At 57.5% G+C, this 21,219-nt stretch overlaps 3 protein-coding genes and 1 long non-coding RNA gene across 22 annotated transcripts in view; 3 read left to right on the top strand and 1 right to left on the bottom strand.

Annotated features, from left to right (window-relative positions):
• MAST3 (microtubule associated serine/threonine kinase 3) overlaps positions 1 to 2,371 on the top strand; it is a 36,144-nt gene extending 33,773 nt beyond the window's left edge. For all 19 annotated transcript variants that reach the window (XM_074337889.1, XM_074337888.1, XM_019736809.2 and 16 more), the window contains one exon: positions 65 to 2,371. In XM_074337889.1, the coding sequence (XP_074193990.1) occupies positions 65 to 597 (533 nt within the window). In that variant the 3' untranslated portion in view covers positions 598 to 2,371. The remainder of the gene's footprint in view (positions 1 to 64) is intronic.
• A 756-nt stretch (positions 2,372 to 3,127) lies between these two features.
• Positions 3,128 to 15,000, top strand: PIK3R2 (phosphoinositide-3-kinase regulatory subunit 2). The gene is made up of 16 exons (XM_074337894.1): positions 3,128 to 3,267; positions 4,855 to 5,592; positions 8,564 to 8,656; positions 8,979 to 9,029; positions 9,109 to 9,240; positions 9,324 to 9,540; positions 9,959 to 10,044; positions 10,201 to 10,309; positions 10,394 to 10,492; positions 10,627 to 10,807; positions 10,897 to 11,022; positions 12,048 to 12,190; positions 12,409 to 12,585; positions 13,132 to 13,203; positions 13,374 to 13,544; positions 13,822 to 15,000. Exons 2-16 carry the CDS (start codon positions 5,271 to 5,273, stop codon positions 14,069 to 14,071), a joined length of 2,229 nt encoding a protein of 742 aa, XP_074193995.1. The 5' UTR covers positions 3,128 to 3,267; positions 4,855 to 5,270; the 3' UTR covers positions 14,072 to 15,000.
• A 1,057-nt stretch (positions 15,001 to 16,057) lies between these two features.
• Positions 16,058 to 17,366, bottom strand: LOC141572690 (uncharacterized). The gene is made up of 2 exons (XR_012498055.1): positions 17,228 to 17,366; positions 16,058 to 16,398 (listed from the first exon to the last, which is right to left on the bottom strand). It is a non-coding gene; the product is annotated as an uncharacterized LOC141572690 (long non-coding RNA).
• Positions 17,329 to 20,726, top strand: IFI30 (IFI30 lysosomal thiol reductase). The gene is made up of 7 exons (XM_019737087.2): positions 17,329 to 17,661; positions 18,578 to 18,760; positions 18,848 to 18,922; positions 19,153 to 19,245; positions 19,990 to 20,142; positions 20,312 to 20,365; positions 20,449 to 20,726. Exons 1-7 carry the CDS (start codon positions 17,551 to 17,553, stop codon positions 20,509 to 20,511), a joined length of 732 nt encoding a protein of 243 aa, XP_019592646.1. The 5' UTR covers positions 17,329 to 17,550; the 3' UTR covers positions 20,512 to 20,726.
• Positions 20,727 to 21,219: the final 493 nt, after the last annotated feature.

Genomic DNA, 21,219 nt, shown 5'->3' with positions numbered 1-21,219 from the left:
AAGGCCCCACTTCGAGGCTGGGGACATGAGGCCGGTGGCCCTGACCTTCTCTTGTCACCCACAGACACTGCATCCCCACCCAGTGCATCTCCGAACTCCAGCAGCCCTGCCTCTCCAGCCACTGCTAGCCACACCCGCCCCAGTTCCCTGCACGGCCTGGCTGCCAAGCTAGGGCCACCCCGTCCCAAGGCTGGCCGCCGCAAGTCCACCAGCAGCATCCCGCCCTCCCCGCTGGCCTGCCCACCCGTGCCTGCACCCCCACCCCGCTCACCGTCACCCCTGCCGGGGCACCCGCCCACACCTGCCTGGTCCCCAAGTTTGCGCCGGGGCCAGTCAGTTGACAAGCTGGGTGCAGGGGAGCGGCTGGACGGGGAGCCGGGTCGTCGCAGCCGCGGGCCAGACTCTGAGCTGGTGGTCATGCGACGGCTGCATCTGTCTGAGCGCCGAGACTCCTTCAAGAAGCAGGAGGCTGTGCAGGAGGTGAGCTTTGACGAGCCGCCAGAGGAGGCTGCTGGGTTACCTGCTGTGGTGCCGCAGATTGCAGTGGAGGGTGCCGAGGCTGTACCTGGAGCCCTGGGACCCGCAGCGAAGGACTGATCCTACCTGGCCTCCCCCTGGCCTGGAAGTCATGTGGTTTTTAGTGTGCAAGGTTTTTTGTCAAATGGCACCTGGATGAAGACTGAGCCACTAGCTTGTGTCACCCAGAAGGCAGGAAGCCATCATGGTCCTTGCTGGAAGGTGGAGTCAAGCGCCTCCCTTGTGTTCTGGTACTGATACGTCAGGGGCTATAAGGCAGGAACGGGAGGTGATGGTGGCACTGTAAATAGCAGCAAATCCCTGCGACTAATTTATTACTTTTTATAAGCGATGGCCAGACAGAGCTGCCCGTGACAGCAGCTGCCCAGGGTCTGCCCCATGCAGACCCTGCCCCCAGGGTTCTAAAGGAAGCACTTTGGACAAGTCACGTGTGTTCGTATTTTCTTGTTGTTCTGTACTTTTAAAGTTTTCTGTGTGTTACTTGATCCCATCCTTGACCCAAGACCCACCGATTTGAAGGGTTGCAGCCCAGCTCAATTGTCTGGGCCCAGTTTGGATGTGACCCAGAGAATCTGTAATCGATTCCCTTCCACCACAAAACAAAGTCATCTTCATGATGGACTGGATGCTGATGGCTGCTTCCCACCATGGTAGCCTCCATGCGTAGTCCAGCCTGGCTAGAGTCTGCCTCCAGTCCTGTGGGCTTAGGGGATATGGAAACTGGGGCTTTGCTAGATGAATAGGAGTTCACCTGATCTACACAAAGGATCACCCACTCCACAGGTTGACACTAATGCCCCAGGAGGCAGAGGCCTCAAAGGGCACTGCCAGGGCAGGAGAAGAATATCCCCCTTGGACAAGATTTCACATATTTGATGCCCACCAGGGTTAGCTGTGGACCATCATGTGTCTGCAATACATCATGGTTCCCTCGATATGTTAGAGCCTCCCTGGGATGAAATTCGAGTGAGAAAACCCAACGGGGGTGGGAGGAGAGGCAGTGAGGCCCGAGTTTGAATCTTGGCTTCACTATTTGGCTCTGGGAAAATGGCTTTCCCACTCTGTGCCTGAGTTTCCTTATGTTTACAAAACTAATCCCAATGACGATTAAGCACTTACTGTGTGCCAAGCGCTTTTACTTGTGGCTTCTCCCTCAGCTGGCCTTGAGAAGCCTGGAGGTGGTGTCGTCACCCCCATTTTACAGACAAATAGCTGAGACCTGGTGTGGGTGGAGAGTCGTGCAGCCAGGCCTTCTTGTGGGCCTTTTCAAGGGCACTTGAATGCAGAGTCTGGTATCAGATACAGCTGACTCCAGCCAGCCTGTGATGTTATGTGAACCACAGGGGCATCTCAGAGCCTCCGTTTCCCATTTAGAGGTGGCTGGCAAGATTGCTGTGCCCCACATGGTAATGGCACTTTCCAAATACTGCAGCCCTATCTGTATCCCCCCCGCCCAGGCCCAGCATTGCCTGGTGTTGGAGCTAGACCAAGGCTATGCATGACTTGCTCCCTTCTTCCATCCCGGAGCTGACAGTGAATAAAATCCACATTGACAAACAGGAGGTCCAATGTCTGGATTTGTGAAGGGACTAAAAAAGAGTAAGGAAAGTGACGAGAGCGGGGTGAAAACAGACCCTCGGCTGAAAGTCATTTGAAATGGGTTTTGAAGGCTGCACAGGAGTTCATCACTGAGATTCTCCCTGATGCTTTTTCTGGTCCTGGCCTCCTGCTGGCCTTCTCTCTATGAGTACCCATCCTTGGCTCTACCCTTAAAAGCTTCATCCAGACACCCATCTGGGGCTCTGGGCTGTGTTAATAAAAAATTGATAAACCATTTTTGTGTCCTTTCTATACCAGCTTGGGCTGTGTCCCTAAAAGTTCCCGGGTCCCCACCCGAACCTAGCCCAGACCGAGCGTTCTGTTACTTCCGGAGTTCTAGTTAGTGTCAGAAACCTTTGGCCACGCCCCCATCTCTGAGTGTCTTCGGCTATTTCCGGAAACAGTCGTCTGCGTCTGGTCCCGAGTTGGGCGTGTTCTAACAGTGGCAGGGCTGGAGTTCTTTCAGCTGCTTCCGGACGCTCAGGGCTGCCATGGAAACGCCTTCAACCCTGGCTCCTCGGCCATATGTTTCTGTGATAGCCTCTTTTCTACTCCGCCGCTTTCTGTTCCTGGAGTTCGGGGCCGCCTCACCCGCCCTCCGGAACCGTCCATTCTTCGGCAATTTCCGTCTCTGCGTTTGAACTCCTAGGGCCTTATTTGGAACCAAGCACACTCGGTTCCTTCCACAAACTCTTCTCAGTCTCGGGGCTCAGCCTCTGTTCCGCCAGTCGTGCTGGAGCACGCTCGGCCATTTCCGGAATCGCTCGGGTGTCTCTAATCTCAACGAGCCCAGCCGAGCCTAGCCGACTGCAGCCTCGGGAGTCATTCGTCCAACCCGATTGTGCTCGGCTATTTCCGGAAATGATCGGCTATCTCGGGGGCACCCTCTACAGTACAGTCCCGCGGGGGTACGTTTGGCTCTTTCCGGAAGCATTCATACGTCCCTAGGCTCCGCCTTGGCCTCGCTTCGTCCTCGCCGCCCGAACACGTTCGGCTATTTCCGCCGGGGGCGGGCCCGGCCGTTCGGAACGGCGGTGGCGGCGGCGGCGGCGACGGCCGCAGTGGAGCCACCGGTGGGGCTCTGCTCGGCGTGACGGCGGCCGCGGCGGCGGCGGCGGTGGCCACAACCAGGTAGGTCCCTGCCGGCTGGCGGGGCTGGGGGTGCGCGCAAATGCAGGGAGCCTAAGTATAGTGTGGGGACCGGGGGCCGCGGGGGGGGGCGGGCCACAGAGAGCAGGAGGCCTCGGTCTCTACCTGGCAGCCGTGCAGCCGCCCCGGAAGGTGGGAGCAGACCTCCAGGCAGAGATAAGGTGCTGGAGCCGCGGCCCGGAATGGAGGGAGGCCCTGCTGGGAGTGGGGCGCCGATCAGAAATGAGGAGTGCCCAGGCATTGTGTGGGCATAGTGGGGTGCTAGGGTCGGGGGTCGGCTGCACTTCCGGTCCCTGGACTGGGCTGCGGGGTCCACGCAGGCCGAGTGCACGTCTGAACACGCGTGAGCGCACAGGCCCTGAGTCTAGTCATCGAGCCCCCAGCCAGGCCTGGCTACGCCAACTAGCTTCTTGGATTGGGGAGTGCTGGGTCCCCGGCCTGCGCACCGGGCATGTGCAAACGTGTCCAGGCGGTTTCCTGGATATCTCCTCTCTGGACCTCAGTTTCCCCACCTGTAGAATGTGGAGCCTCTGCTCCCTGCTCGGACACCTCCTGGGGCTTCCTGTGGTGTTTTGGGCGGCAGTAAATCTCCGGTCCAACCCTCTGCCTGGCACTCGAGGCCCTGTGCGGTTAGTGGCTTTCTTAGAGCCGCCCTGAACTCTTGGCAATCAACTTTCCGCTGTCAAGCCTTTGCATGTGGCCAGTGCCCCCTCCTGTCTTTAGTGAGAACCTGCCCTCTAGAAAAGCATTCCCCCACCTCAGCATCTTCAGAGGACTGAACCTGCAGAGCTGAGATTGGAAATGTGTGTGTGCTGGGCTCTGCCTCCCTGAGACTGGGGGCTCCTGGGGGGTGGTCATCACTCTGCAAACAGCAGCCTCCCCCTTGGAAGCTGCACTGCCCTCCTGCCATTCACCCATCTCCCTGGAGCTAAGGTCCCCTCTGCCTCCCACCAACCCCTTCATGTTCTGAGCGCCCACGGTGGGCCCCCATGCTGAGTCTGCCAGGACCTCTGCTCACCCCTCCCCTGCAGAGATCAGAGATCCTTTTGCTTGGACTCACCCTTAGGACTCTGCCTGTATAGGTGAGCTCTGCCAGGAACTCCTTTCCTACCGTTCTGTGCCCCTGCTGCCTCCTCCTGTGCTCAGCTGGCCCGACCCCCCCTCATGGCTCCCACATCACCCTGAGTGTCCCATATTGCCCTGCCTGCTCTGGGTCTAACTATCTGGCTGCTGCCTCCTCTCATTCATCCTGGGCCTTGAAGTTGAACAGATCTGGGTTTTTCAGTCCCAGCTTCCTAGCCCAAGAAAGACCTCACTGCCCTGAACCTCAGTTTCCCCATCTCTAACAGACCTTGTTTACCAAGTGAACATGCAGTATGCCTGGGGCAGGTACCCCAAGGGAGGGCTATTATTGCACCCACTTTACAGCTAGAGAAACAGACCCAGAGAGAGGCAGGCACTGGCTCTTGGTGACCCAATGAGTCAAGGGATTCCAACCTGGGATCTGTCTCTAAGTTGAGGGTGGGAGGAATCCCACCTGGCTTATGCTGCTCTACCATCTCCTCCTAGGTCAGCGTCCCCTGCTGAGCATGGTGACAGCCTGTGCCCTCGGCCCCCTCGTCTGGCGCAGCCGGAAGAGCCGCCAGTCTCGGGCGCCGATGGCCCCCCACATAAGGGAGTGAGTGGCCTGGCCTGACCTGGCCCTGCAGATCGAGTGGAAACACAGCAGCTGAGTGACCAGAAACCACTCTGCTGACCCCCTCCCACCAGTTGACGAATGGTGGATGGAGCAACGAGTGACCCTTTTCAGGGTCATGGAATAATGGCAGGAAGCCAGGCGTGAGCGTCCCCTGTAACTTCTTGGTGGAAACAGAGGTCTAAGTGCTTCAAGCCAACCCACTGGACCCTCCCGGCCCACCCCAGCTGATGGGGCCACTTGGGCCCTGAGCAGCTGCCTGACCTTCCAGATCACCCCCCAGCCCACCATGGCTGGCGCTGAGGGCTTCCAGTACCGTGCACTGTACCCGTTCCGCCGGGAGCGGCCAGAAGACCTGGAGCTACTGCCAGGTGACATACTGGTGGTAAGCCGGGCAGCCCTGCAGGTGCTGGGTGTGGCCGAGGGCAGTGAGCGCTGCCCACAGAACGTGGGCTGGATGCCTGGCCTCAACGAGCGCACGAGGCAGCGTGGCGATTTTCCGGGCACCTACGTTGAGTTCCTGGGGCCTGTGGCCCTGGCTCGGCCTGGCCCTCGCCCCCGCGGCCCTCGCCCACTGCCAGCCAGGCCCCGAGAAGGGCCCCCGGAGCCAGGTGAGCAGCATGCAGGGTCCCTGTTGAGGGTGGGCATGGTCCCCTCAGACCCTCAGTTTCCTCATCTTTCCAGTGAGGCAATGAAGAGGAAACTTCCAGGGGAGGAGAATAAGGACATTTGGTCAGTTGACAAGTGTCAGCCGTACTGCTGTCAAGGGCTGGGCGGTTCACAGTCCTGGGAATATGGGGTGGATACAGGCCTGATCCTGCCTTCATGGGCCGTCTGGTTCCAGAAGTGACAAGAATGTGATTAGGTGACAACAAAGGCTATGCAGAAGGAGTTGGGGGTGAAGGGTTCCAGGTAGCAGGCCCACCAGGGTAGAGGCTGTCAGGTGGGAATGTAATGGGTTCAGGGAACAGCTGGTGGGCAGGGTGGAATGAGGAAGGGGAAGTTTCCAGGGGCCATACTTTGGGACATCATGGGATTAATTTTGAAGACAATGGGGAGTGTTCAGTAGGATTCAGAGGCTCAGTGTAGCTTCATTCTGTGGTTTGCAGACAGGGTCCCTTGAGGCAACCCCTTTATTACTGATTTTACCCGGTTTCCAAAATGAAGGGAGCCGTGAAGTTCAGAAAGGGTGGGACACTCAGTCGAGGCCGTGCAGCATGGTTCTGTCTGAGGACCCCACAGCCTCCCCAAAGACCTTCAGCCATCCCCCCTTCCAAGGGGTGTGTTGGAAATGGAGACTCCAGGACACTGAGCATACTTTGAAATTGCTGTATGCTGGGCAGGGGGCGTTGGTTTTAGCCAGGGAAACAGGCTCAGGTTGTGGGGAAGACGCTGTAAGTGTTGAGTACTGGGCGTGGTCTGCTCCAACCTCACAGCAGCCCAGGGAGGCCCATGTACAGACGAGAAGACCAAGGCACAAGGGGGTCAGACCCCTCATTCAGGACCACCCAGTGAAGGCCAAGGCCATGGGAGGCACCGTGGCTCTGACCAATGACATGCCTGGTTTTGTGCCAGAGAAACACTAATGCCCACAGTGTCCCCCAGCCTGGGGCAGAATGGGGGCCACCAAGGCAGTGTGGCGCTGGCTTGGGCCTTGCAGCATCTGGTGTCTCTAGGGCCTGGGCCTGCGTCCTGCCTTGGCCTGGGAGGAGCAGGAGGCAGCCCCATCCGGGCTCCCAGCCAAAATCTGCCTCTCTCCCTGGTAACAGCCGCCTCCCTCTGCCTGGCCTGGGTCCAGCCTCCACACACATCCCCACTCAGGGCGGCAGCCCCGCCCTCCAAATCTTCAGGGCTGGGTGGCATCGGCCAGGGGCTAACCCTCTCCAGGCCTCAGTTTCTTCATCTGGAAATGTGGAGGCTCCGTCCCTTGGTGCCTTTAGGCCCTGCCCCTCCGGGACTCTGGGACCACCAGGGAGTATGCTGTAGCTGCCTGCATTTCCTCCATTCCACCCCACACAGGGGTGCAGCCCCCGAGTGTTGCCTGGGCCTCTTCCTGGCTGTCCACCCATGGGGAGGTTGCTGCCTCTCTGAGCCTCAGTTCCTTATCCATAAAATAGGGTGACACCTGTTCTGACAGAACCTCCCTCCCCGTTTCACAAACTGGTCGCAAACAAGTTCCAGAGTCAAGTTTCAGAACCGTGGCTGCCTACCTCCTCTCCCCTCGTACTTTCTTTCTTTCTTTTTTTTTTCATTTTCAGTGCAGTTGGGCCTTTCTCCAGCTAGAGGCACCACCTGGCCCATCACTCAGGGAGGCCCCGCAGGCCCCAGCTTGCTCCTGCTGTGTGCCAGGGCGTCGCGCCGAGGGCCAGAGCCGCATCCAATGGTGGCGATGCAGGCAGAGCTTCTGAACACAAAGGGCCTGGTGGGGCGGGAAACTCAGGGCCTGCTGAGGCTGGGCCAGGGAGGGCCCCTAGCACCTCCTGGGAAGGGTTTCAGCATTCAGCAAAAGGGGCAAGATAACATTTTCAAGCAAAAATAACTTAGAAAGTGGAGGAAGCTCCTCAGAGTGAGGTGTTCCGGCCTCGTCAGGGATATTTTCCTTTTCTTCTTTCTCAACCACTTTGTCGTTCCCACTAAGAAGAAAAAGATGATACAAGTTTCTCTGTGGAGGAAACTGAGGCACAGAGCAGGCAGGCCCTGTGCCTGAGGTTGCACAGCCATCAGTGGCAGAGGCCGACACCTGCTGTATGAGTTTCCTGGGGCTGCTGTAATGAACTCCCACAAACCAGGTGGCTTCAAACCATAGGACTTTATTCTCTCACAGTTTGGGAAGTCAGAGGTCAGAGGTCCAAGATCAAGTATCAGCAGGGCTGCACTCCCTGTGGGGAGGACCCTTCCTGCCTCTTCCAGCTTCTGGTGGTTCCAGGCGTCCTTGGCTTGTGGCCACATCATCCCAGTATCTGTCTCTTTTGTTCCATGGTTTCTCTTCTTTTTTTTTTTTTTAATGTATTGGGATGACAGTTGTTAGTAAAATTACATAGATTTCAGGTGTACAATTCTGTAATACATCATCTATAAATCCCATTGTGTGTGCACCAACCAGAGTCAGTTCTCCGTCCATCACCATATATTTGATCCCCCTTACCCTCATCTCCCACCCCCCACCCCGGTTTCTCTTCTTATAAAGACACCAGTCACTGCATTTAGGGCCTTACATCCAAGATCTCAACTTGAAATCCTTCCCTTAAGTATATCTGCAAAGACCCTATTTCCAAATGAGGTCACAGTCACAGGTACCAGGGATTGGGATGTGGACATGGTTTGCAGGGGACCCTCATCAACCCACCGCACCCGATCTGAAGCGGTTGGCTCATCTCCTAACTCACAAAATTGTTTCCCCCTAACTCAGCCCTCCCAGTCCCACTTGCAGGGCTTCTGGCTTCCCCCGGGTGGTGGTCCAGATGCCAAGCCCTTGCCTGAGCTGGACCCTGCCTTCAGATGCCCCAGCTGAGATGCAGCAGGCCAAGAGAGAGGCTAGGGTCCTTTCAGGGACGCCGCCAACATGTTGTCCTCTCCTGCCAGGTCTCACCCTCCCCGACCTGCCTGATCAGTTCTCCCCACCTGACGTGGCTCCCCCTCTCCTGGTGAAGCTTGTGGAAGCCATTGAGCGGACAGGTGAGCCTTGGCCGGGCTGCAGCCCCTGGATTCTGCTTGTTTACCTCTGGTGATGGGCAAGTCATCTCACAGAGCTGCTGGGCTCACTCTGCATGGGAGGAAGCTGGCCCCGATACTCTGGGCCTCCGTGTTGAACTAGGGAGGGACTAACTCCCAGGGGAAGATGGGACTGTGAACACCAGACCCACCATTGCATGTGCTGTCATCTCCCTCTCCTCCCCCTGCTCTTATCTCTGGTAGGTTGAGTAGCCACCCCAGACCCCATATGGGGTCAGGGCAGCATTTGACAGCTGGCCCACCCTTTCCCTTCCCCCCGCCCCAGGGCTAGACAGCGAATCCCTCTACAGGCCTGAGCTGCCAGCCCAGCGCACAGGTGAGGGGGAGCTTCCACGGGCAGGGGTGGGGCGGGTGACCGGGACAGCCCCCGCCACGCAGCCCTCCTGCATCCGCAGACTGGTCCCTGAGTGAGGTGGAGCAGTGGGATGCGGCGGCCCTGGCGGATGGCATCAAGGGCTTCCTACTGGCTCTTCCCGCGCCCCTCGTGACGCCGGAGGCCGCGGCCGAGGCTCGCCGGGCCCTGCATGGTGAGCCTGGTGTGGAACCTGAGATGGGAAGGGGGCCAGGGCTCGCGGGTGCCGGCTCACCCTGCCCGGCCTTCTGTCCCCAGAGGCCGTGGGACCTGTTGGGCCGGCACTGGAGCCCCCGACCCTGCCGCTGCACCGCGCACTCACACTGCGCTTCCTGATCCAGCACCTGGGCCGGATGGCCCGGCGCGCCCCAGCCCTGGGCCCCGCGGTGCGAGCCCTGGGCACTGCCTTCGGGCCACTGCTGCTGCTACACGCACCGCCTCCCTCGCCGCCACCGCCAGGGGGCGCACCCGACGGGTGAGCAGCCGGTACTTAAGGGAGCGGGGCTTTAGATGGAGGAAAGGTCAGAGGCTTGGGTGGGGGTAGGATAGGTAGCAGGCTAGAGCTGTTGTGATGAGGGTGGCTAGGAAAGATAACAAAGAGTGAACCTGGGCTCCAGGAAGGCCCCATCCCAGCAGTGGTTGGTGCCTGCACCTTCGCTTCTGCTCCCCCTACCCCAGGTGCTGGACTCTCGTTCCGTTCTTGTATGAGCATTTATTGAGCGCTTACAGCATACATACCGGTAGCAGCAGTTGGCCTCCCACACCTGCCCGCGTCATCAGCCCTTCTTACCAGCTTTCACGTGTACCCCCCAGGTGTGCAAACACATGCAGGACCATGTGCACACCGGCGGCAGACAGCCCTACCCAGTGCTTACTGCTCTCCCCTCCCCCAGGTCTGAGCCCTCCCCCGATTTCCCAGCTCTGTTGGTGGAGAAGTTGCTTCAGGAGCACCTGGAGGAACAGGAGGTCGCACCCCCAGGTGACCGCCCCCCACCTTTGTATTATTACCCTCTCATTGTTGGTGGGCCATGAGTGCTGACTCAGGGCCCCGCAGCGTCAGCAGGCTCAGTTGCAGTGGGAGTTGACCACAGTAAAGAGTTGGTGCTCAATGTGCATTTGTTTTCCTGTCTCCCAGCTCTGCCGCCCAAACCACCTAAGGCAAAGCCGGCTCCTACAGGGCTGGCCAATGAGGGGAGCCCACCCTCCCTACAGGATGCTGAGTGGTACTGGGGTGACATCTCCAGGTAGGGTTGTGGGGTAGGGCCACATGGTAGCTAGGGCCTGAAGGGCAGGGTCTTGGGCAGCCCTAATCCTGGGTGTCCCTACAGGGAGGAGGTGAACGAGAAACTCCGGGACACACCTGATGGCACCTTCCTGGTTCGAGATGCCTCCAGCAAGATCCAGGGGGAGTACACCCTGACTCTCAGGTAGGGGCCTATCCCCTGTGGGATGACAGTTGTGAGAGGCGGGAGGAGGACATGTGTGGTGTCAGGGCCAGGAGACCTAGGTGTCACACTGGGGGTCCCACTGGGTACTGACACCCTCTCTTATCCATCCCTAGGAAAGGCGGGAACAACAAGTTGATCAAAGTCTTCCACCGTGATGGGCACTATGGCTTCTCAGAGCCACTCACCTTCTGCTCTGTCGTGGACCTCATCACCCACTACCGCCATGAGTCTCTGGCCCAGTACAATGCCAAACTGGACACGCGGCTCCTATACCCCGTGTCCAAGTACCAGCAGGTCTGGGGCCTTGGCAGGAGCTGGGGAGGGCGGCCTCGGGCCTCCGTTAACCAGCAGGTGGCTTTGCTGATTACACTGGGTGTCCTCAGGACCAGATCGTCAAGGAGGACAGTGTGGAGGCAGTGGGTGCCCAGCTCAAAGTCTACCACCAGCAATACCAGGACAAGAGCCGCGAGTATGACCAGCTCTACGAGGAGTACACACGTACCTCTCAGGTACCTCGGGCCTGTACACACAGGGAGATCAAGGCACAGAGGGGCAGTGGCAAGGCCACAGGGACAGACAATCACTTCCAGGTCACAGAGCAGGCACTTGTAGCGCTGGGGACGGCCCTAAAAACATAGAAATAAATGTACAGGGTTTAAAAAACAAAAACAGATGACAAGGTACCAACCAGCCTCTCAGGAGCAGCCAGGCCAGGAGCTGGGAGGAGCCTATGAGTCTCTCAGGACCTAAGTTTCCCCATTTGTAAACTGGAGCCCTGGGTCTTAATTCGTTCTCCATCCCCTTCAACCTGGAGGGTATTCGCAGTGATGACGATAACCTGACGAGGGGCGAAACAGTCAGTAGGTCATGGTAAAGAGCAGCGTCTTCTAAAACAGGGAAGGGGAGGTTTTATCATTGGGCCTGTGTTGATAAACTCCTTTTGCAAGTGGAAACACAACTTACTCAGATCGAATGTCTGTCACAGTCTAGGAATGGCTCGGTCTCCCCTGGGGTCCCCGAGGGAGTTCTTTCTTGTCCCCTTTTTACTGATAGGTCAGCTGAGGCTCTAAGTGGACAAGATGCCTGTCTGGGATCAGTTAGGTACATCATGACCTTGGACATGACTTAGGCCCCCTGAGCCTCAATTTCCCTGGTAACAGTTCTGACTTTGTAGGAGGTTATTGGCAGGTTTTGTGAGATGCTGTGTGGGAAGTGCTCAGTACAGCATCTGCCTCGAGAAGGAGCCCTGTGAACTGGAGCATCTAGATTTCCCCTTAACTCTCAGCAAGGCTAACAAGTCCAGGTATTTGTAAGGTGCCCAAGGGAGGTTATAAAGGAGGAGTAGGTTTGCAGAGTGGGGGGTTGAAGGTTGACGAGGAGTTCGTTTGGGGCAGCAGGAGCTAGAGAAATGACATGCCTGGTGAATGGAACTGCTTGAGCAAAGTGTCCATATCGGAATTGGGATCTGTCGTCACCCTCATGAGGGAATTGGCGGGGAGTCCCAGGAGGCGCTAAGATTCACCCCCTCCTCCAGGAACTGCAGATGAAGCGCACCGCAATTGAGGCCTTCAATGAAACCATCAAGATCTTTGAAGAACAGGGCCAGACGCAAGAGAAGTGCAGCAAGGAATATCTAGAGCGCTTCCGTCGTGAGGGCAATGAGAAAGAGATGCAGAGGTGAGTCTGGCTCCTCTGCCTTGCCCTACCCCAACCTATCTGGTGCAGTGCAAGCCGGGAAAGAAAGGAAATAGAGGGGACAGTGGGAGGGAGGATCAGTTAAAATGGACTTTGAAGGATGAATAGGAGCTGGCCAGAAAGAGAAATCACGGAAACCGCATATGCAAAGGCTTAGAGGCTGGGAACCATCCAAGGCCTCTGAGCCGCTCCTCCCCCAGGATCCTCCTGAACTCTGAGCGGCTCAAGTCTCGCATCGCCGAGATCCATGAGAGCCGCACAAAGCTGGAGCAGGAGCTGCGGGCACAGGCCTTGGACAACAGGGAGATTGACAAGCGCATGAACAGCCTGAAGCCAGACCTCATGCAGCTGCGCAAGATCCGAGACCAGTACCTGGTGTAAGTGCCCTGCGCTTGCTTGCAGCCCCATCGTGAAGACCTCAGCAAGGGCTCCCCTCCCTCCCGGACCTTAGATGCTTATGTGCACCTGCTGGATGCCAGGTACTTGTGCTGAGCAACCGTGCACATATTAGCTCATTTTGTCTTCTCCAAGTCCTTTGTAAAGTTTCCCCTTTCCAGCTGGGGAAACAGAGGAGCAGAACAGACAACTGCCCTGTGTGAAGGCCAACAGCACTGCCGTGCAGCCCCTGAGACTGAGCCTCTAGTGGTTATAGAAGATCCTGCCTGGGTAGCATGTTCTGAGGGCTCAATACGCGTTAACAGAAACAATACGTAGGCAGTTTCCTGGCGGAGCCCGCCAGGTGGCGCCCCACCTCACGCCCAAGCTGCCCTTGGCCAAGTCAAAGCTGACCCCTTGTGGCAACCGGCAGTATCACACCCAAACCTACCCTCTTAGGTCAGCCCTTTCCTCCAGCCAGGCTGGACTGACCCCCTGTGGGTTCTCCTTGTCTCTGCTGCACAACCCACCTTTCCCCTTCCTCCCAGGTGGCTCACCCAGAAAGGGGCCCGGCAGAAGAAAATCAACGAGTGGCTGGGGATCAAAAATGAGACTGAGGAGTGAGTGATTACCTGGAGTGGGGCAGGGAGGGCTTTCCAGAAGAAGGGCTGTTTTGGGTGGGATTTGAAGAATGAGTAGGAGTTCATCAAGGAGGGAGCGTTGTCCAGGTGGCAGGGGGGACTCAGGCTGGCGGGTAAGTGACCAGGTCTCCTTCCTGCCTCCCCCATAGTCAGTACTCACTGATGGAGGACGAGGACGACCTACCTCACCATGAGGAACGCACCTGGTATGTGGGCAAGATCAACCGCACGCAGGCTGAGGAAATGCTGAGTGGCAAGCGGGATGGCACCTTCCTCATCCGTGAGAGCAGTCAGCGGGGCTGCTATGCCTGCTCTGTGGTGTGAGTGCCTGTGGGGGAGGGGTGGGGAGGCCGCATGTTCCTTCCAAGAGTCTTATTGAGCACCTACTATGTGCTAGGCCTTGGGAAGACAGCTGGGAAGAAGACCCTTCCCCCTGGCTGCCACAGAGAGAAGGGGTTACGGGGGACAGGGGAGGAAGGTGGGCCAGTGTCCTGGCTGGAAATGGAGGGTCTGGACCAGGTCAGGGTCTGGGAATTGAGGGAGCGGCTGGGAGAGCCCGTGGGGGCCCTCCTGACCAGCCGTTTGCCCATCCCATAGGGTGGACGGCGACACTAAGCACTGCGTCATCTACCGCACGGCCACCGGCTTGGGCTTTGCGGAGCCCTACAACCTGTACGGGTCCCTGAAGGAGCTGGTGCTGCACTACCAACACACCTCCCTCGTGCAACACAATGACGCGCTCACCGTCACGCTGGCCCACCCCGTGCGCGCCCCTGGCCCTGGCCCCCCGCCCGCCCGCTGCGCACCGACAGGGACGGAGCAGAGCTACCTGGGCCCCAGCAACTGAGCCCATGGGCTCCATCTTTCTGTCTCTGATCTCTTTCAGGTTCTGTCCATCTGTCTCTCTTCTTTGTGAATCTCTTTCTGTCTTGATCTCTTTTTCTCTCCATTTCTTTGCAACTCTGTTTCTCTCCATCATCTCTCCTCTCTGTTTGCTTGTCTGTCTTTTGCTTTCTCTGAATCTCTCTGTTAACTCTCTTTCTATCCCCATCTGTCCTGTCTCTCTTGGTCTCTGTCCCTCTAAGTCTCTTTCAAGGGGCCTGCCTCCTCCACTTCATGCCCCTTTCCCCCACAGGCACTGCCCGCCCCACAACTCTGGCTGCCCCTGCAGGTCTCCGGGGTCCCCAAAGCCCCACCTGTCTGCACCTGCCATGTTTACAGAGGCCCCCTGGGCTGCTAAGCCCCAGCCTGGGCGCCCTGATTTTTAAGCCATAGACCTGGGGTTGGGGCAGGAAGGAACTTCACTGGACTGCTTCCAGGATCCTTGGCCGTGACATGAGGGGCCGGGCAGGACCCGCCCCACAGACCCCAACTTCCCTTCCAAACCCTGAAGTGAAACCTGTCATGGGTTATCCCCATGATGGGGCTGCTACCAAGAAGCTGCCCCGGAAAAGAAAGTGATTAAAAATAACCTCAAAAGCTGGCCCTACCCAGCCCCCGCTGGCCTCCCGGGAATCGAGGCTGCCGCCATGCTGCTGGCGCAGGTGTGATGCACCGCTGTCTGCAGCGCCTCCGCTCAGTACAGTTTCATGGCTTCTCCTCGATCATGTTGGATTCTGTTTCCTTCACTGTAAAGCCCATTTCCTCTCCTCTTTTGGGACGAGAGCCCCGGTTTTCTATGCTGCCGCGGACACCCTCCTGCCTGCCTGGCTAGGCGGGAAGGCAGGTTTTGTATGGTACGTTGATACTAATGTGAATATAAAACATTGAACTCGGTGGATGCTTCTGTTGTCAGTGGGGCTTCTCTATGGCCACGGTGCTGGGGGCCTTGACATTCATGGGGTCACACAGATGGGCTTGAGTTTAACTCAGGATGCCAGTGAGGATGACAACCCCTGCTCCCCAGTTTAGTTGCTCATGTCCAGAGAAGTTGAGAAACCTGCCCAAGGTCACACAGAGGCTCAAACCCTGAGCTCTGTCTCACACCCTTGCCTGTTCGAGGGACCCCACCCAATTCAGCTCCTTACCACCACCACCCAAGCTGACTCCCTAGGTTTGAGGCCCAGCACTCAAGCCACCAGCTGTGCCCTCTGATGTGCAGTTTCCTCATTGCCAGATGGGGCCCAGTCATGACTTCTCCCATGCCACCCAGAGGGGTCCTCCATGTTCTTGATGCCCTTAGGACCAGCCCCTCTCTGCTGACTCCTCTGACCCTTTCACACCTATCCCTGACACTCAGGCTGCCAGGTCCCAGGGGATACTGGGCTGGGTCCTCCGTGTCTTTGACCTAGACTGTTCACCATCCCCTACCTCTGAGATCCCTTTCCTTTGGCCCTCCCCACACCATATAGCACCGGTCAGGGCCCAACATACGTGGGGCATCCAGGCCACCAACCTGGTTCGCCCACTGGGCTCTCTGAGTCACAGGAACTGCCTGCCTGACCTCAGATACCGCTCCTCCCCCCCCCCCCCAGCCTTCCCAGGTACTGTCCCTGTTCTGTGCCCAGTCAGGAGGTACCACATAACTGCAACCTAAATGTTCTCTCCTCTGTCATTCATCCACTGCATGGGCACTCACAGAATAAAGGTGACCGCAGTCCCCTGACCCCAGCTGGTTGAACTTAGGGGTGAAAGGTAGCAGCCCAGGACGCCTCTGGCCAGTGCCTACGCTCAACTGTCAGCTGGGTTTTCCTTCGGAAAGTCACCACCCCTTTCCAATCCTGAATTTCCTCTTACCAAGTGGGGTCAATAGTTGCTACCTAGGCCCCCAACTAAATGTCTCTGAGAGTCCTATGATCAAATGGGTGGGTTACATGTATGAATCCATCCGGAATTGTAGCAATTATATTTATTATTTCTTTCATCCTACCCTGCACAGGGAGAGCTCTCCACTAGCTCCCAAAGCTTTGTTTCTTTGATTTGCAGAGGATTCAGGAAGGAAATGGATTTTGTGAAGGGTCCAGAGGGATGGTGTGGGGGGATCATCCAGCCCTGTGGACTTGAGGGAAAGCTGGGCTCCCAAACTGCTGTTGAGTGTGGATGCTCAGGCTGGGCCTTCCTCAGACTGGAGGGTGACATGGGCTGTGGTGCTGGGGATTCAGCTGTGTTCTGGTCCAGGTGTGGCCATTTCCTCCTGTGGGATCCAATCCTGTGTCCCGCCTGGCATTTGAGGTCCTGCAAAGTGTGGGGGTCTTGGTGATTCCCCCAACACCCTCATCCTCCAAGCTTTATCCAGGCTCTTCTGTCTGCGGGCACTGCCAGGCTCACAGCCCAGCTGCACCACCCCCACCCCCCGCCTGGAGCAATTCAACCTCTGCCTCTAAGCCCTCCATGTGACTTCATTCCCCAACCCTCGCTGTTCTCCCATTTTACAGACTGATAAACAGACTCCATCACTTGAGGTACCCGGCACAGTCCTGGAGCCAACCGGGTCTGGCTGACTCTGCTGGTTTAGCTCCTACACGGTCACCCCCAACCCCTTCCCCCTCCCCATGGACCTAGTACAGGCTTCTGGTAATTACTGCTCCAACCCCTGGCTTCTCTCCCCCCAAGGGAGCACGCTGGGGGCCGGGGTGTACCCCTCCCCAGCCTGGAACGGTCGGAAAGAAGATTCTCCAGCTTTCCTCTCTCCCCTCCCCCACAGGCAGGGGTTGGGGGCCAAGAGAAGTGAGCGCCCTTCCCTCTCTGGCTTCTGCTTTCTGGGCCAGCTGTGGCCAAGCCTGAGTCAGCCCTGCGGGACCAAGCGTCCCGGCTGGGGAGCAGAGAGGGGGCGGGGGCGAGGGGCAGGCGAGTTGGGTTGGGAATGAGTGGCGTCCCCGGCCAGGCCAGGGGGACCGCGCCGGGCTGTGCAGTCGGTGCCCACACCCAGACGGGAATCGCCCCGTTAGTGCACGGAGTCCCCAAGCTAGAGACGGGGGCTAGATCACCCTGACCGCCCTAAAGGTGTCGGTGGCGCGAGACCCTTCCGTCTCCTTTGGTCTCTGTGTCTCTGTCTCTGAAGTACCTGCTTCGCGTCCTCTCCAGGCGCTCTGGTCCCAGCCTCACATGACTGGGCGGGGCTGATTGCTGGGACGAGGTGTGTGTCGGGGGAGGTACCTCTGAACCGCCCGGCGGCCGGGTGATTGCTGGCCCAGCACCGGGTGGGGGTGAGGGAGTTGGAAAAGGAGACCCAGAGAGAGAAGTGCCAACACCCAGAGACGCTAGCCAGCCCCGAAGGACGTGAGCCAGGGAGGCGGGTCCGGCCTGGGGGCAGGGCCACCGCGCGGTTAAAGGCCGCTTCCTCCCCCCCGGCGCTGCTCCCGCCGTCGCCCCGGTACCCACCCCAGGATGACTTGGTCTCCACTCCTGCCGTTCCTACCGGCGCTGCTGCTGCTGATCCCCACGGCGGCAGGTACATCCCCGCTGGATACGCGCCCCGAGGGGGCGGCCCCCTGCAAGGTACGACCCGCGCCGCGGCGGGCGGGCCGGTGGGGACCACGCCGCGCGGGCAGGCGGCTCATACTCTTTCCCAGACCTAACCAAGGCTGCCGGGGGTCTGGAGGGAACGCGCGCTGTTGGTTCCAGAACCTCCCCTGTGTAACCCCAGGCACTGTGGCCACAGTCTCGGATTCCTTTCGCTTTCCCATTTGGGGCTAAGACGCTCGGCTATTCCCACCACGTCCCCACCCGCCCCGCCCGAGGGTGCATTTGAGACCTACTGTGTACCTCTGGGGTGGGAATCGGGGTCTCCTCTTGGAGGTCAGGGAAAGACCAGACAAGCCTGCCCCTGGCACCTGCTCCCATTAGGGTGCCCTTTAGCCAGGGAAGAACTTGAGTGTTTCTTTGAGGAGCAACCACAGGCCCCAGAGACTGAAAGACTTGCTCACAGATTTGGGTGCCTGCCACCCCTCAGCTGAAGCCGGAAGTCAGCACTTATTAGGTGCCACCTCCTCAGTGGGCTTGGGTGGGGTTCACGTGAGCCTGTTGAGAGGAAGAGGAGTCAGCACTGGTGTAAGGCCAAGGCTTTGGGCATGAAGTGGCAACAAATGAGCACGCATTAGTCTCCTGTGGTATGCACCTCCCAAGAAGGCAGGACTGAGGTCAGGGACCAGAAATGTGTTTGCCCTGAATCCTTACTCTATACAGTTCCCCTGATCCAGGAGTTTCACCTCACCTGGAGGAAAGCAAGAGCTGTGTCTAAATTAAGTGCCTACTGTTTGCAAGTCTGTCACATGTTTTGCTGACAAATTCAGGGACTCGGTAAAGCCTCAGAGTCAGGAGTGCGGGATAGAGCACCACCTACTATTTGTGGCCCCCTCTCTACAAGCGAACCAAGCAGGGCTGCCCTCACTTCACACCCCTTCCTCCTGCACAGGCCGGTGACCTGTGCCTAAAGGTGCCCCTCCAGAAGTTCAACTCCCCACCTGTCAATGTGAGCCTCTACTACGAGGCACTGTGCCCTGGCTGCCGGTATTTCCTGGTCCGAGAGCTCTTCCCGACGTGGCTGATGGTCCTGGAGATCCTCAATGTCACACTGGTGCCCTATGGAAATGCCAAGGTACTTGGGCAGCTGGGAAACTGAGGAACGGGCCACGGTTTGGGGGCACCCAGCAGACTGGCTAGCATCCACCCCATTGCCTTGCAGGAACAGAATGTCAGTGGCAAGTGGGAGTTCACGTGCCAGCACGGGGAAGAGGAGTGCAAGTTTAACAAGGTCGAAGTAAGTGGCCCCAGGGTCCCTCGTGGGGGCCGGGAAAGCTGCAGGTGGTAAGGAGGGTGAAATCCAGGCTCAGAGGGGATTGGAACCAGCTCCATCTCCTGCCCATGTGCCTCCATTTAATCACGACTTCATTCACTGCTTCATTAGTGGACCCCTGTGATTATTCCCAGAGTGGTCTTGGGGTGCTCTGGGCCCCCCTCACATCCTTGCTTGCCCATCCCCACCCCCAGGCCTGCCTGTTGGACCAGCTGGAGAAGAATGCGGCTTTCCTGACCATTGTCTGCATAGAGGAACTGGATGACATGGAGAACAATCTGAAGCCAGTGAGTGACGCCTCTTACTTGGCCTGGATGTGGGGACCCTGGCCTTCCCTGACCCCAGACAGACCTAGGTTGAAATCCTGGCCCTGACTGTATAGCCCCAGGAAAACGCTCTTCCCCTCATAGACTCAATCTCTGAATCAAGGAAAGGAAAATCTTTTGGGGAAGGTGTGGGTAGATGTGGGGGGGGGGTTTCTCTAGGAGGAGCCACTGAACTGGGCTCAGATGAGCAGGGACACATAATGATCCTCCTCTGGGGTGTGGGGGTGACAGGACAGGCCTGTCTGCCTCCTTGGACAATTAGAAAAACTCCCAAAGGAGTGACTCATCTGCCCTGATCATTTAATCATTCATCAAACATTTGGGCCACCCAGGAGGCCTCATCCTGAGACATCCCCAAACCCTTCAGAGCCACAGTGGGGCTGGAGGAGGGCAGAGGAGGGAGCCCTCAGGAGATGCTGAGGAAGCTGGAGGATAGGTGTCCCTGGTGGAGGGAACAGCACTGATGGAAGCTCTGAGGAAAATGTAGGGCTCAGGAGCTGGTCATATGGGAGGTAGGAGCAGCCCGAGCCCCTGCCTCAGGAGCCTCCGCTCAGGCATCTATGAAGCACCTGCTGCCTCACTGTGTCCCCAACTGTCCCCTGTTGCCAGTGAGGCATCAGAAAGTTTGCTTGGGGGACCAGTAGGGGGTTATTGGGGAGATAGCAGGGAGGAAGTTGAGGCTCACTGGCCTCCCTCTGCCCTCAGTGCCTGCAGCTCTATGCCCCAAAAGTGTCCTCCGACACCATCATGGAATGTGCACTGGGGGACCGTGGCATGCAGCTCTTGCACATGAATGCCCAGCTTACGGATGCTCTGCAGCCACCCCACGAGTATGTTCCTTGGGTCGTCGTCAATGGGGTAAGAACCCTTGTAGCCCTCAGCTCAGCCTCTGGACAGGGACCAGGGTGATGGATGTGCCCACCAGTCTGGGACGCAGAAGGCACTGGCCATTTGCAGCCCCTTCTGGGCCAGGCAGGGGTTGGTCAGGGCAGGTAGCACTTGTGACCTCCTGTCTTGCTTTGTGCAGAAACCCTTGGAAGATATGAGCCAGCTCCTAACCCTCGTGTGTGAGTTGTACCAGGTAAGCTGGACGGGCAACAGAGGGATTCAGCGGGTGGGATAGGGTCTCCTTTCAGGATCCCAACTCATGGCTGTCTCCTCCAGGGTGAGAAACCAGATGTCTGCCCACTCCTGGCCAGATCCCGCAGGGACGTCTGCCTCAAGTGACAGCCGTTGCCCTTGGAGGGAACTGATGGAGGAAGATAGAGATCCCATCTGCCCCCATTTTTTTCTGATATCAGCTCAGCAGCTATGGCTTGTCATCTGGATAACATGCATTCTGTGAAGCCCAAACAACATTTTGCCCCAAGATCAAGAATCTTGCCTTAGTGAGAATGGTGCTACTGTGAAACTAGTTTAATAAACCCTTCTGGATGTTGTGACATCTATCTCTTCATTTCCCCAACTCCCCAGCCCCTGGCAACCGCCATTCTTCTGTTTCTGAATTTGATTTTTTTTAGATTTCACATATAAGTGAGATCGATCATCCAGTATTTGTCCTTCTCTGTCTTATTTCACTCAGCGTAATGTTCTCCAGGTTCCTCCATGTTGTCCCAAATAGCAGGATTTCCTTCCTTTTCTATAGCTGAATAATATTTACCTTGTCCTTTTTGTTAAAAAGAATCTCAGAGAAAGACCTTCCTCAGCAGGCCTCATTGAGTTTGCCCTGATAATTTACACAGGAACAGCAGGTGTTCAGTTTGCTTTGAGGGAAGTTTCTGTAAGGACGCTCAGGTTTGACTTTGAAAAGCCTCTATCAACAGAAACAGACTCATAAATACAGAGAACAAATTGATAGTTGCCAGATGGGAAGTGGATTGCGGGGGCTGGATGAAAAAAGTGAAGGGATTAAGAAGTACAAATCGGTGTTTATAA

Source organism: Rhinolophus sinicus, linkage group LG07 (assembly GCF_036562045.2).
Source record: "Rhinolophus sinicus isolate RSC01 linkage group LG07, ASM3656204v1, whole genome shotgun sequence".
NCBI classification, from domain to species: domain Eukaryota; kingdom Metazoa; phylum Chordata; class Mammalia; order Chiroptera; family Rhinolophidae; genus Rhinolophus; species Rhinolophus sinicus.
This window is presented reverse-complemented; position numbering and strand designations above follow the sequence as displayed.

Excerpts from the sequence above, each read along its gene's own strand:
- PIK3R2 (XM_074337894.1), top strand. The coding sequence starts at position 5,271 with ATGGCTGGCGCTGAGGGCTTCCAGTACCGTGCACTGTACCCGTTCCGC. Across the intron at positions 10,045-10,200 it reads ACAGGAGGTCGCACCCCCAG|CTCTGCCGCCCAAACCACCT; the intron begins GTGACCGCCCCC and ends CCTGTCTCCCAG. Across the intron at positions 13,545-13,821 it reads TGCTATGCCTGCTCTGTGGT|GGTGGACGGCGACACTAAGC; the intron begins GTGAGTGCCTGT and ends CCCATCCCATAG.
- IFI30 (XM_019737087.2), top strand. The coding sequence starts at position 17,551 with ATGACTTGGTCTCCACTCCTGCCGTTCCTACCGGCGCTGCTGCTGCTG. Across the intron at positions 17,662-18,577 it reads AGGGGGCGGCCCCCTGCAAG|GCCGGTGACCTGTGCCTAAA; the intron begins GTACGACCCGCG and ends CCTCCTGCACAG. Across the intron at positions 18,923-19,152 it reads GCAAGTTTAACAAGGTCGAA|GCCTGCCTGTTGGACCAGCT; the intron begins GTAAGTGGCCCC and ends CCCCACCCCCAG.